At 36.6% G+C, this 15,066-nt stretch overlaps 1 protein-coding gene across 3 annotated transcripts in view; it reads right to left on the bottom strand.

Moving 5' to 3' along the window:
• Positions 1-1,695: 1,695 nt before the first annotated feature.
• CPT1A (carnitine palmitoyltransferase 1A) overlaps positions 1,696-15,066 on the bottom strand; it is a 34,752-nt gene continuing 21,381 nt past the window's right edge. For all 3 annotated transcript variants that reach the window (XM_021555115.3, XM_077784236.1, XM_021555116.3), the window contains exons 11-20: positions 12,724-12,919; positions 11,981-12,169; positions 10,891-10,996; positions 9,033-9,149; positions 8,023-8,187; positions 7,460-7,594; positions 6,247-6,399; positions 5,080-5,184; positions 3,396-3,488; positions 1,696-1,932 (exon numbers count right to left, since the gene is read on the bottom strand). In XM_021555115.3, the coding sequence (XP_021410790.1) occupies positions 1,846-1,932; positions 3,396-3,488; positions 5,080-5,184; positions 6,247-6,399; positions 7,460-7,594; positions 8,023-8,187; positions 9,033-9,149; positions 10,891-10,996; positions 11,981-12,169; positions 12,724-12,919 (1,346 nt within the window). In that variant the 3' untranslated portion in view covers positions 1,696-1,845. The remainder of the gene's footprint in view (positions 1,933-3,395; positions 3,489-5,079; positions 5,185-6,246; positions 6,400-7,459; positions 7,595-8,022; positions 8,188-9,032; positions 9,150-10,890; positions 10,997-11,980; positions 12,170-12,723; positions 12,920-15,066) is intronic.

Here is a 15,066-nt window from a genome sequence, read left to right as displayed (position 1 = left end):
AAGTGCCAGGCCTGCCAGATGCAGTAAGGCTTATTTCAAAGTGTCCTTTCCCACTCACTATACCCTAATCAAATACTGAATGTCTTTGATCAGTTCCTGTGAGGACTCCCACATTTATGTAAGCATAGAGTTGCTTAAGTATGCATCTTGGATTTTTGAGGGTTCTCAGCCCAAGCATACACACACAGGTGTTTTAATAGCTAGATCAAAGTAAAAATAAGCATGAAGAGGCATAGAAAGTTAGAAATACTGGCCAGAAAACATTCAAAGTCTCATGAGAAGTTTTATATCCACCCCAAGGGTCTTTTAAACTCAGCAGAGCTCAGGAGCATCATTCACCATATTAGTAACCATCATGTACCTTATATAAAATAATAATAATAAAAAAAAGGTTGTGCTAACAAGTACACTTTACTGCACTGCAGGATGTAAAAAAGGTACCACACCTATAAAGCCTGGGGAAGAGAAGCATCGTGCAAAAGTTGCTCCATTTGGTAGCAGCCATTTTATTGCTGCACTTGGAAACACCATGCTCCTTTTTGAGTGAAAAAGCTTTCCTCTCCCTCCCTGTATCCTCTAGCAACTGCTTGAGCAAGAGCATCTCCCAGGAGGGGTTTGTGAAAGCCATGATTTTCCCACTCTGGGGCTATTTCCCAAGGCTTTAGCAGCTTGCCATGCAGCAGTGGTCCCTCCAGGCAAACTGCAACCAGCCCACACGGGCAGCCTTGCTTTGCAGCCTTCCCAACAGGCTCCATTCAACTCAACACCTCCCAGGACCCAGACACCCGAGTGACCACCAATTCCACTCACCAAAACATACACATGAATATATCTGTTCATCCCAAACAAAGTCAGTCCTGCCCTTCCCTAAGGGTCGACCTTTGCAATTTATGACAGGAACATTTCATCAGAATTTTAAACCTGACTGCACCATTTGGCAACATATTCACGTCTGCTTATGCCACTTCATCCCAATTTGTAATTTGAAAACCAGATCTGCATTACTACAACCTTTCCTTTTTCACTACTGAAACCACTCCCAGCATATGCCTTTTCCCTGGGCTAAGGATCTTTGTTTATCTAAGGCACTTGCATGAACAAGCACACAGGTCCATTTATTTATACAGAAATAAAATCAATGTCACGAACAGGCTTGTAAGCAGTAAGAAAAATGTGGTATCTGCCAATGAGGGGGCACATTGTACTATCCAGTGGCTGGGTTTCTTTTTTTTTTTTTTTCTTTTCAAAAACCATAACATTTCTACAACTTGGTGTGTTAAGTTGGGTTACAGCAGGGATTTTTTGGTATGTTTTACAGAATTTACCTCTAAAAAGAAACCAAGGAAGGCAAATGGCACAAGTTTTGTCACTCATTTACATAAAGCAGCAGATACATTGAAGAACATTCTGCTATTAATACATAGCAAATCTAAATTTTCTAGTATTTAACTTGGTGTGTTTTATCCCTTTGATTCTGGAAACAAATAAACTAATTTAAAGTTAAAAAAAAAAGAGAAAGTGTATGCAAATTAAGAGAAAACTGCAGAAAGTTAGAAAATACATGACCTCGTGCAATGGCACTATGCTTCCTCCCAAGAAATATAGAAGATTTTAGAAGTCATCCTTTCTCAAAGTAAGTTCTTCCATACTACTGACAAAAAAAAAAATCCCAAAAACCACAACAAAAAAGACACATTTAATATACTGCTAAGGTTTTAATAGGTGATCAAGAAGGTGCTGACTCAGTTTCTTCTCCAGCTACTCTTCAACAAACCTTGCCTTGTTCACTGTGCAGAAGAGTTCTCATCCCACCAAGAGGAGATTGCTTGGCATCAAGAAAGCAGATCACTTTGTACAGTTTTTGCTAAGGTTAAATAAAGCCATGATGTCAACCATTGCTTTCTCAATGTTCTTTCCAAAGCGATGAGAATCCTTTAAAAAACAAACAAAAACCAAAACCAAATACTTGTACTGTCCATCAACAGACATTTTTCAGGCAAAAGAAGAAACTTTCTAATATATTGTAGTTTTGGAGCTTCTGGAATTCAGGCATCTATTTTACCATACAATGGGGATTTTAATAACAGAAATTTTAAAGCTTACAGATTAATCCAGGTTTATGCTAGTACTGACCAATGAGTTCTTCATTATGTGTTTACTTTCCTACAGTCAGAAATGGGATCATATCCTTTTGAAATCAGATGCATGCATAGCTTTCTGCTACTTTAAAATTGCAGGGTTTTGATATTGCTTTTCCTACAAGATTTTGCAAAAGCTCATTTCCAGAAAACAAAGGAGTGTTCAGTGAGTGGATGACTAATGACTAGGAAGTACTGAAAGAGCAGAAAAATTATTTTTGAGTTCCTATCAGAAATGCTGAATCATTTGGCATTGAAAAAAGAATTAGGAATGAAAATGACAACTTTCTAAGTGTAAACAAAACAGGAATTCGCTCTGTTTATTCTAAGCACTAGATGAATGGTACAAGAAAGAAATTAATATTACAAATATAAATTATTAGCTACATTACAGGATCTACTTCAATGACCCTACTAATATCAATGCCACACACACAAAATGGCTACCTTTTCCATATGGACCTTTGACTTGTCTGATAAGTAAAAAGAACAAAGTGAAATTTAAAGTACAAGCTAACAGGCATCTGAAGAACAATTTCAACTATGAAAAAAACAAAGTTGTATTTCCTAATATTTAATGATTAACCAGAAGCACTATGATCTCCTGGACAAGTTAAGGTCAAAAGAGGAAATCTAGGTCAGCTATGTAACCCTGAATGAACTCAGCATATTTAGTAAGGCCATAAAAATATAAAAGGGAAGGATGAATTGAACTCAAAGCAGTCCTCCACAACAGCAGCATATTCAACATATGACATGTACTATCCTCAAATAATGGGTGTAATTTTAATAAATTTTTGATTAATTATTTCTTAAGCACAGATTATAATTTATGGGTCAGCTTCATTCAGTATTACTTAAAGCAGGAAAGCTTAAATAGGTACCATTTTACTCTGTCTTTACAGCTGCAGCCTGAGACAAGCCAATCAAAATTGTAATTAGAAAAACCAAGATAAGCCCATCTTTCTGTTTAGGGGACACATATGATCATTTCACATGAGTTGCAGGGAACTGCACCTGTGTAAAGATGATCCTGGGCCACGTGGTTTTTTTTATGCTTGAAAGTGTAAGTGAAATAGAATATGGTATTATTGGCTCATGCAACTATTAAATTTATACAACTGGCGACAAAAAACTCCAACAAAGCAGAATATATTGAGAAAGAAAAAACACATTATTTTAGACAATGAGTAAAACAGTTCTATAAGCACACAGCAGAAGAGATTTATTAAACCATAGGAATGGACTGACTCTTACCGTCTCAGAACAAGATATTTTGCTGGAGACATGGAAGTGGATGGAATTTTCATCCAATATAATATAAGAAACACCATAACCATCATCAGCCACCTAGGGGAAGAAAGAAGAGAAAAACATGTTCTAAACTTTTTGTTTCTCCTTCATTCTCAATCAACTTATGTACAATTAAGAAGTTGTTGCAGTTTTTAAAATCAGTTGTAATTTCCTCAAGTAAAATTTCAACTTCTATATTTAATGCATAATTTCTGAAGATTGGCTCCACTTAAGGAATAGTTCTAGTCTCATCTGAAGTGCATGGAATAGCCATTTTCTGAATATTTGTCTGTAATATTTCCCAGCTTTAATAGTTTGAAATAAAATAGTTATTGAGGTATCTTTTTTTAAATAGAAAGACAATAGAAAGTCCTGGTCCTAAGCAGCTATACAGCTTCAGTGCTTAAGCAGCAAGGAATAACTTAGTTCAGTTGTAACCTAAACAATCAGCCTCCTGGGATCATTCTGCAGATGTAAACAAACACAGTGTAAAAGCCTTGCATTACAAAATCTTGCCAAATGCAAGTTCTCTTCTGACTCTACAGCAAACGTGATTCTGAACACCTGCATCACGAGCAGTGATCTGGTCCAATTTAAACATTAGTAGCATTAACTGTGCCATGTTTCAGACTGATGTTATATTGAAACTATGCCTGGTTAGCACAGTTTATCCTGATGTCACCCCTCTTCATGTCTTTCCTAACTCAAAGGATCACAATCTTCCATGTCCTTGCTGCCACTGCTGCTAAGCAGTCTGACAATCTTCTCACTCTTCTCACTGTTAGTGCTACAGAGATAAACTCTACGGAATGCTTAAAAAAAACCCTTTAAAACCAATAAAAACCACATGCATGGAAAACTGATGTACTGAATCTCTGGGCTAATACAGCAAACCAAAGCACAGTTTTTGTAAACAAAAACAAAAGGAAAACTGTTAGAAATCCCTGCAGCCAAAACCCTTTTCTATTGCCTTTTGGGCATTCGGAATACTGACTTTATACTGGCTTGAGGAAGTCAGTATCTCAAGAATGAACAGTATGGCCACAGCCAGGCCGCCTTGATACTTCAAGTCAAATTAATTCCAACTTCAAGAAGTGCTGAAAGCTGTATCTGGTTTCCTGAAAGTTTAAGAAGCCATAGACACATGACTGTATTCTTGACTTGGCCATTATTCACACTTAGGAAAGCAAGCAGAACAATGGAGGAATGTATGAACACATTTATTCATCAAACAGGAAATAAAAAAATAATCAAAGTATAAGTACTTTTACAAATCCCAACTTTAAAATCTAGTCTAAATAATAAGGCATTTGTCACTGTAATAAAAGCCTGATGTACAGAAGATCTGGGCATAGGCAATGTGATAAGAACTCAGCTTCATCAGATCTCTTTGCCATGGAGCCCTGTACCACATTTCATAACTGTGTATTTCTTTAAGAATAATCACTTCTCGTAGTGGGATACTAGAAAAAGGTGGCACAGATTTTTCTGAGCACAGCTACATCATGGGAAAGTATTAGGTACATGCATTTAAAAGCATGAGTTACACCTCTGATATGCAACAATGAGGGATTACAGATCTGAAATTTTTTGACTGGGGTCTTGGAAGTAAAACTCTTTAGTGGGTACTTGTATTTAGGAAACATACCGGTCCAAACCCTCCACCAGAGGATAACATCTCCGGGTTCTTCTTCAGATCAATGTGCTGCTGGGGTGTCTGACTTGTTGACAGCCTCCAAGGTTCTGACAAAACCTTAATTATATATGAAAGAGATGCAAACAAATAGAAAACTCTGTTTAAGATGGTGCAACTTTCTCAAAAACTAGTCAAGACAGCAAGTGTTGTAACAAGTGCAATATTGCTTTATAAACTGTCAGAAAACACTTTATAAAGCAATATTAAAGATACCTCTCATTTCAATGGACTGAAAAACTAAGAAGCTTAAATGAAACAGTTAAACTTGTCCTGATATGGAAACCATTAACATATGAGGAAGTGATGTCAATTCCTCAAAGAGGATAAAATAGGATTTCAACAGAAATACTACTTCAAACAAGATTACCTGGTCTACAGCCTTGTAACTTACACATAAAATGTCTTGTTTTAACAAGACAATTACTAGTCATATTCAAATCCCAGGAAGATCCTACATCAAGTAAGAAGCTTGTAAAATCTCTTACAACAGATCTTGAAAGTCTGTGGAAACTGTAGAAAGTTATTTTATTCTTGACTTCATCATATTTAGGAGAGCAAGCAGACAAATGTAAGTAGCTTAATTATGAGTCACGCTGGAAGACATTTTTTATTAACCAGAAAAAATGAGGAAGCGTGGTGTAATTATTTTTTTAACATCCAACCTTAAAATCTAGTTTAATTGATAATGTCAGAGTAATATACAATGACATTAATGCCATATACAGCTCCTTTAACTCTTAGTAACTTTAAAGGAATTTGTCAGTTTCACAAGAAAATTTTCAAAGAAAACAGCCTCTGTTGTACTCCCTTGAAAATAAAACCCACATGCAAAATTTTTTTCTTCAATACTATGTATTTCCTGCAATTCTAAGTAACATGTATTATGCTAAAAAGCTCACTGAAAGCATTCTTCTAGGTCTATCAACAAATGTATACATAAAGGAAAATGAAACCAACTCAACAATATATCAGCAGATGTTAAACAGCACTAGCTGCAATTTTACCTTTTTTCTTAAGAAAAGCAGAGCTGTACAAGTATCTTGAGCAGATACCACAAAAACACGAACTCACCAAAGGACTGTTTACAGCAATGAAGAGTTATCAATAAAAGCCACCTACTTCCTTGAGGAAAGGAGAATCTACAGCGAGGTACTTGGACACGATGTAAAGGCAGAAGAGGTGGCGGTCAATGCCAGCCCCGGTCATGGCAAGGCGATACAAGAGCTGATGTTTGTCAGCTGCCTGCCGGAAGAACTTCAGCGTGTTTTCTCTCTAACCAAAACAAAAAAAAGATTAAGAAAACTCAGTTAAGTGAACTGCATTATGGATGAAGGTGCAGAAACTAAGTTACAGCAAGGACTCTCAAGCCTTGAGCACTTAAAGGTCAAGTACAAGACAACTGACCTCCAATAGCTTTTCAACCTCGTGTATTTAATTTCAGGTAGTAGCAAGTGTCTGCTATTACCTGCTGTAAACTGCATAATGAAAACTAATTTGTATTTTAAGTGTTATCTAACCCTACAATCAAACATAGTTACAACTCAAGTTTACTACATTATTTATAGTTTCTATAGATACCGCTCTTAAAGATTTATAGAGAGCAAATCTCAACGTGATTTAAGAAAAACTGCCAGAGCAACACTTAAAGTACAGAGGTTCATAAATGCTGGTCATCAAAATCAACATATAGGAGCAACTACTTCCTTCCTGTGACTTATTCTTGCTTCCCTTTCAGAAAGGAAAGTTTAACTGAGATTAAGATTTGAGATTACTTTGAGGTTAAGATTAAGGTATGAGATTACTTGTTCTACAAATCTATGTTTGAGTTTTATAAGTCACAAAAATTTCACAAGTAATCAGAGTTTCCTGGAGTTCAGATACAGGTAAATAAGGTTATACTTGGCTAAGTTCTGCCATTCTGTTTTGGTATGGCCCAGATTTTCTTCTTTATTGACAGAAACAGAGACCTTAAGCAGCTCTTCCTTCCTAAAAAAACTGCATCACTCTAAATGCTTAAAAACTGTTTGGAGAGTTACATGGTTGCCTAGTGCCCTATGAATTATCACAGACTCTTAAATTGGCTGGGTTGGGAGGGTCCTTTAAGATCATCTCATTCCAACCTCCCTGCCATGGGCAGGGACATCTTCTACTAGACCAGGTTGCTCAGAGCTCCATCCAGCCTGGCCTTGAACACTGCTAGGAATGGGGTATCCACAACTTCTCTGGGCAACCTGTCCAAGTGCCTCACCACCCTAACAGTGAAAATTTATTCCTAGAACCCAATTCAAACCTACTCTCTCAATTGCACAAGGCACCAGCACCATGAACTTACATTTTCAGTTGGGTCTTCCATGGCTTGGACAAAACGACAGGACTCAACTGTGCAGGAACGAACCGTTTCGGTCCTGCCTTCTCGGAACAGGCGCGTCATGGACGCTTCATACGTTAAAGAAAACTTTCCCATATCCTTGAAAAAGGGACAAATAAGAACTTAAAAGTTTAGATAGACTTGGCCTCTCTTTCTTAATCAACAGTCCAAGCTAAGCACACAGGCTATGAATCACTCCACAAATTAAACTCAACATTTAAGTTTTCAGTAGCCCACCATTAGCCCACTGACCTGAAGATAATAAAGGCAAAAATAAGATTAGCAGCAGGATTTGATAAACACTAGCAGAACAACCAGACTAGCAAGGACTACACTGCGCATTTCATATTCAACCTTCTTCTGTTTATAAGAGAAGCTAAATGTTGCTACACTGCTCTTTTCTGACAGCACATTACCAACCTTGTACAAAGCAAGTGCAAGATCACTCTACACAGTCATGTTTTAGTCACAAACATGTTGCACCCAGCCTAATGAGGCTCTGTAAGGCAGAAACAGTTTGTTCTTACCCGATAGTGAGCGAGCTGCAGGGCAAGCTGCACGAAGGCATCAGGGCTGGTTTTCACTTTCTTTATTAGTCCTTTCCCAAAAGTATCAAAATAAAATGAACAGAAGTCCACATCATCTGCTAGAGCCACAGCAGTGCTCAGAGACTTCTCAATCACTTCTTGGCACTTAAACAAACAAACAAACAAACACACACCTGTATGTATATAAACAGGTATTCATGGTATTTGAGAGAACTATTGAAAAAGTACAAGTATTTTTAACTGTTAAACAGGAAATGCTTGCCTTTATGCATGCCAGGAACATCATTACCTAAATAATTTTCCTTTACATCTTTGCTAGAAAGTTAGAATTCAAAAAACTAATTATAAAATAGTACACATCCAAAAATAACTCTTATAAAACCCACCAGGATTAAAACTGTTCAGATCAGGAGAATATAAAAGAATGGCCTACAGTTACAGAATGGCATTAGTAATGTGGCTTCCAAGCTCCCATACATGCTTAATTAAATACATCACCAACCATTAGCTTTATTCAAAATTTAAATCCAAATAGGTGGTGGCAGTTTTTCTGGAAACTCAAGGCAAAAAAAAAAGAAACAACTTAGAAAAATCAAATCTTATTAGATGAACACAAAAAAAAGACAACTATTCTAAAGGAACTATTAGACAAGAGTATTTGTTGTGACAACAGTAATGAAACCTCGGCAAGTAAACATTTTTTTTAATGCAGTCACTATTTAAAAGAGGTGGCCACTTATATATACTGCCAACCAAAAAAGCTTCTAGAAAAATGTAGGCATTTCCCAGTCAGAATTTTTAAAGACTGAGATCAAAATCCTCTGATTTTCTAAGCAAACTCAGTAATGGCTACAACATGAAGTACACAACCTACAGGACTCAAAGGAATTTAGAACTGATTTACAGGGTTATCAATAATTACATAAATGATTTGACCACTGGGGAAAAGAGACGTTTCTTTCTCATACCACTAAATCTTATGTACTTACTTCTTCTGGAATGTCCCATTGCAGTTTGGTAGGAATGGGAATATTTGGATTGGTATCTCCTTTGCAATGCCCATCTACTGAATAGCCCAGTTCAAGACACTCAGTTGCCATCACATTCTGCAAAGAATGATACTGCTTCAGAATTGCTTCAGAACTTCTTCAACACATTACTACTGTCATGGAATTAGGATTTCATTGTGAAAGAAATATAACCTATTTTCCCTACATAGTGAAATAAAATATACAATCCATTTCCAAATACTTAAAACAACTGCAAGTGAAGCCCCCAGTTTTACAAGAACACCAGATGTGCACCAAACATTTATTCAGTTACACTGGTGCATTTTGTTAGATGCTACTGATTTAATAAAAACCTTTTCAATTCAAAACCCACCTCAAACTAAATAGAAGTAAAAAACTCAATTCAGTCTTAGACTTCACTATCTTTCTTCAAATTATATTCTAGAGAATTTCTTCAAGTTTGTTATTTGTCAAAGCTTATTCATCAAGGAATAATTTATTTCAGAGTAGGTGTAAGAACGCAATTATTTTAAAGATTTGTATCCCTTTCAAAACTGCAGTTTATTTTACACGTGCACTAGAACTCCTGGTGGGAAAGAAGCATCTTTCCAAGATGAACAACCCAACTTGAAAAGATATAAAAGGCCCTGTCTTAGAAGATATCAAGCATCCTCAATGCTAAAAAAGCATCCAGAAACAACCATCTCACATACAAATACAAAGAATTACCAAAAGATTTGAATCTGCTCAATATGGAAAGAAAAAGTGTGATGATTTATTCCTGATCTCTAATTTTATTTTCTCATGTCATGTTCTGACCAGTAAGTGAAAACTATAAAATAAAGCTTAGTCCATTCAATTCTAAACATAGAAATCTGTAAAGAACCAACTGACAACTTTCTAGAAAATTAAATCTTATTTCAGTCATCTTAATTCTTAGCAGAAAATATACCAACTAATATGAAATACAGATACATGAATTAGGCATATAATATCATTCACTAAAAGCAAATTAAGTATCCCTCATTCATTGAGATAGTCTACACTGCATTTGCATCTCAAATCAGTTTGACCTTCTTTCTTCCCTGAGTGGAGCATGTAATGAAGCCTATTTTTTTGTCCTTATAGACAAGGCACCACTTCTATAAAAAAACTCAGAAATTACTTGAGGGACCAGCTAGACTCAAGACCCATTTGCACAAATACATACAAAATCAAAATCAAATGTTTTTTGAAATAGTTTTAATTGATTTGAGTCACGTAACTGTTTGCAGGTTTAAGCTTCAAAACAAAAAAGGAAAAAAGTCAAACAGGGTTTCAAGAATTAAACTATGCATACAATGAATGCAAAGCAAAGTGAATTTATTGCATTCATGGCAAATAAATACAAGAGAACATCAACAGCATATCAGTCTGCATCTTAGCAAACAATGCTTGGACAAAAATTTAAACTGTGTATAATTTTTTAAATTTTAAAAGTAAGCATGGGAGTTTTATAGCACAAGAAAGCTTAAGAGCTTTAGAAGAATGTACATACAAAAAATCCAATGCCATATCAAAGAGGCAATAATCTGTGGATTTTAAACATTAAAGAAAAGATAGCTAGGGAGCTGTATCACTTTTCTGTGAAGACATCTAAGCTTACTAAAATGCTGTCCTTTAAAAAACAGCAGCTTCTTAAGCAAGGGTTTGGGATCTTTTTCAAATTCTACAGTTGCTGTAGACATAAGGCCCACAACGTGAATGCAAGGGATTGAAAGTTGCTGCTGACCTTCAGGGCTGCTTCAGGCCCGTACCACATTATTTTCTGCATTAGCTCTTTGTGCCAAACACCTACCTCCCACAGGTGTCCAACAATAGGAGCATCTGCCCAGGAGTGCTCTGCATTCAGACCCATTTTGGCATTTTTGAATACTATAAGAGTGAATGTCTTATCAAACCACCTACAAAAGAAATCAAGGTTTCTTTATGGTTTTGTACATTTCAAAAGCATTTTTGTACTGTAACTTCCTCTCTCTCCAAAATTCACATTCAAATGCACTAAAATTTATCCTTTTTATTTAAGAACATTTAAATAGACAGAAGTTTGAACCTTGTGAAGTTCAAAAAGGCTAACTACAATGCTCTGCACCTGGTCAAGGCAATGCCCAGTATCAACAGACTGATGCATGATGGATTTAGCAGCTCTGCAGAGAAGGACTTGGGGATGAAAAGTTCATCATGAGCTGGCAAGGTGCACTTGCAGCCCAGAAAGCCAATCACGTCCTGGGCTGCTTAAGAAACAGCTTGGTCAGAAGGGTGAGGGAGGGGATTCTGCCTCTTTGCTCCCCTCTGGTGAGATCCCACCTAGAGAGCTGTGTCCAGCTCTGAGGTTCTCAGCACAAGAAGGATGTGGAATTGTTATCTGGGTCAGAGGAGAGTCATGAAAATAGCAGGAGTGCTGGAATACTTTTCCTGTGAAGAAAGGGTGAGAGTTGGGCTTGTTGTTCAGTCTGGAAAAGGCTTTAGGAACACGTTCTTGCAGCCCTTCAATATATAAGGAGGGTTTATAAGAAAAGCTGAGAAAGACTTCTTATCATGGCTCATAGTGACAGGACATGGGGCAACAGATATAAACTGAAAGAGGGTAAATTTAGATGGGTTATAATGGAGAAATATTTTTTACAGTGGGCTGGCGAGACACTGGAACAACATTGTCCAGAGAAGTTGTGGATGCCTTGTCATAGAAAATGTTCACAGTCAGGTTGTTCTGGGCTTTGAGCAATCTGATGTAGTGAAAGTTGTCCCTTTCTGTTGGGGTTGGAACTAGATGAAGGTCCCTTCTATGATTCTAAGGAATTTATCAATTTAAAAGTTATCATTAATTCATATGCATTAGCCAAATTCTAAAAAATAGGAAGGCATTTTCCACAGTGTCAATACTGCACCTGTCATAACATTTGCCATGGATCAGTGATTTTGCATATGCATCCAGTGACCTCACTGGGTCCTCTTTCCTGTACCCCTGCTCCATGTCATCCAATGTCACAAAAAATGCTGCTTTCTCAACAGCATCTAAGGACTGTTTGTTCTTTCCACGGCTAAAATAAGCCTGTCGAGCCTTAGCCCATGGTACTCTGTAAAAAAAGAAAAATTGGTTTATAGCCAGATTACATAGATTTGTCAATATTTGATTACCTTTAAAATCACTATGAGACATTCCTCCTACTTCTGTGGAATTTGACAAAGCTACTTTCTTTGCATTTAAATTATGAAAGCTGTGAAAAAGCTCTGACAATACTTGTGCAGTGGAATCCTAGGAACCAATTCAACTCATCATCATACACGTGCAAAACTTCATCCTCAGAAATTCAACATTTCTGCACATGCAATACCTACAGCATAGATCATCTACACTTAAAATTAAACAAAAGAAAGTATCTATTATACTGAAGAAGACAACAGTAAAAATAATAATCTGCATATAGGATTGCCACTGCAAAATTTTTAAACTCCACAAAATTACAAGTGACTGAAGCACTGTTACACATTATCAATATACAACATCATTGACCAAGGTACAAACAACTGACTGAAGGCTACTGTAAAATTCTAAAGCCAATATCCAATGATTATATTATGCAATGATTTCTAAATACTTAACTTATTTAAAAAGTAATAACCACCATACCTATCTCCTGCAGTAAGAGCTGCAAGTTTCTCTTCACCAGGCTGAGGTTCTGAATCATCATCAAGAATTCTCTGTATTTGCTGTTCAATCTCTCGGGGTCTCAGCAATCTGCCATCATGGTACAGCCACACTTTGAAGTAACGGCCCTTGTGATACACAACAATGTGTTTGCTGTCTTTCACATGCTGGAGGGTATCTAGAATTGTAATCACTTATGTGAACACAAAGCTGAACTCTCAAAACACTAATGCACTAAATAACATCAGATGCCTATTGCATGCACTACAGGTTATTTCAGCACTCCATGGTATTTCTTCACAAAGATGCCCACATGAAACAGTCAAATACCCAGATCTGACAATCATTTCCATATATAGCACTATCCCTTTCCACACTGGAGGCCACTATTAAGCAACTAAATCTGTATTTCTATATGTGAAAAATGAGCACTAGCTGTGTGGTCTGATGAAGCAGCCAGCAAAGAACATGCCAGATGAGTATCTAGAAAGGTATTTTTAAATCATTTGGACTCAGGTGTTAGACAACTCATGGAGAATCTTAAGAAACTCAAAATTTATACCACCAGCTTTTGTCTACATTTGTGCTGGCAGATGCACAGTGAATATTCCATATATGGCCAAAACATGTAATGTTATGTGAAGCAGAAAACTAGGCCACATTTTTTGCCTCATTTTATATCTACTTGGCTTAACTGGGATAAGCCAAAATTTAGTCATGAAGGCTTTGCATCAAACCACAGGTGAAGTCATTCACTCCACAGAATGTTTTGTCAAAAATCATGACTATTTAACAACTGCTCAGGTGACAGGATACAATGTCATCAAGATTTTATCATCAATAATAGGAAGACAATTTTTTCCTTTTTTTTTCCTTTAGCAACTGTAATATATATAAAGTAATTGAAATCGGGGGATAAGGAGTCAAGCTGCTTATGAGAACGTGTGAAAAATGTTTTTGGAACTCACTTAGACATATACAGAATGCTTTTACTTTAAAGAAGACATATACAGAATGACACAATTGTTCATCCTTTAGAAAAACAGAAACAAAGAAAAATGGAAAAAGTGTAATAGGAAATGTGAAAAGCCTAGGAGGAACATATAGTCATTATTATTATATTGACTGTAGTTTAATTTGAAATACTTTAAACAGGAGAAACTGAGGAGAACCACTAAGATATACAGGATGTATTTTAATCAGGTGCCAGTAAGAATGAGCCACTCCCACGCTTCTGTGTAAAGCTCATTTTAACTCAAAGAAAACCAATGTTAAATGCAAACTGTTTATACCTTTTATTTGATTGACAAGAGGGAAGGAGCAAGGGTTGCACTCTCAGTACTTGAAGTACTGCAGTATTCTAAATAAGAGTAGCTCATAGACTAAGGTTGTCCAAGAGAGATTTAAAAACCTGCTCGTCTATTTAAGCGACTGGTTATGACACAGAGTAATGACACCAGGGATATCCTTTTCTTCAGTTTGCAGATAAAGCTGTCTGAGGCATAGCTTGAAAAAAAATCCTCAACAATCTAGCAAAGGCAGCAGCAGAACTGAGAGAAAAGTCCTTATCTGGCACATGCACCTACTGCTTTACTCACTATCACTTCACCCACTTATCCAACTCCTTACAGCAAATGTCAGCCCTCCAGCAGGGAAGAGTGGGCAGATCCCTGCACCTGTTTAGAAACACTCTGTTTTGAATTCTGTAGTTGAGTTGGAGTAACAGGTTTGAAGGCAGTTTGAAACATTAGAATGAGTTACAGCCTCACAGAACATAAAAAAAAAATCCTGTCTTCAAGTGGCAGCCTGTACGTGCATTCCCAAAGGAGGTGAGTACACAATAACTCCTGCTCCTGTTTCACTGTGATGCTGCCACAACGATGCACTGTTGGGTAAACAGGTGAAATCAGTTCTAAGAGACTCTTCAGCATATGACATGATCAGAGAAGCCTAGATACAGCTTAAGCTTCTGTAGGAAAACACACCAGCACAAGTCTCCACTAAAATCAGCTGTGAAGCTCTCAAAGAGTGAGGATATGAATAGCAATGTTTTCTTCCACCTGCTGATTACAAATGATAAGCTCTTGTAGATGGAATCTGACTCCACATACAGTGATGAAACTTAGGAAAAACAAAAAAAGGCAACAAAAATATGCCACTTCTAATATGAAGACCTCAAAAATCATCTTGAGCTTGGAAAAATAAGTAAAGATTATTTACAAATTCAGAAACAGGACAGAATATTATCTTGCAGTTGTTTTTTTTAATTTAAGTAAAGGAAAAAAACCACTAAAAAAACTTTAAAATCTCCTTAACATGAAAAAT

The sequence above is a fragment of the Lonchura striata genome, chromosome 6 (genome assembly GCF_046129695.1).
Source record: "Lonchura striata isolate bLonStr1 chromosome 6, bLonStr1.mat, whole genome shotgun sequence".
Lineage (NCBI taxonomy): Eukaryota > Metazoa > Chordata > Aves > Passeriformes > Estrildidae > Lonchura > Lonchura striata.
The sequence above is the reverse complement of the archived record's forward strand: the minus strand, read 5'-3'. Positions and strand labels throughout refer to the sequence as shown.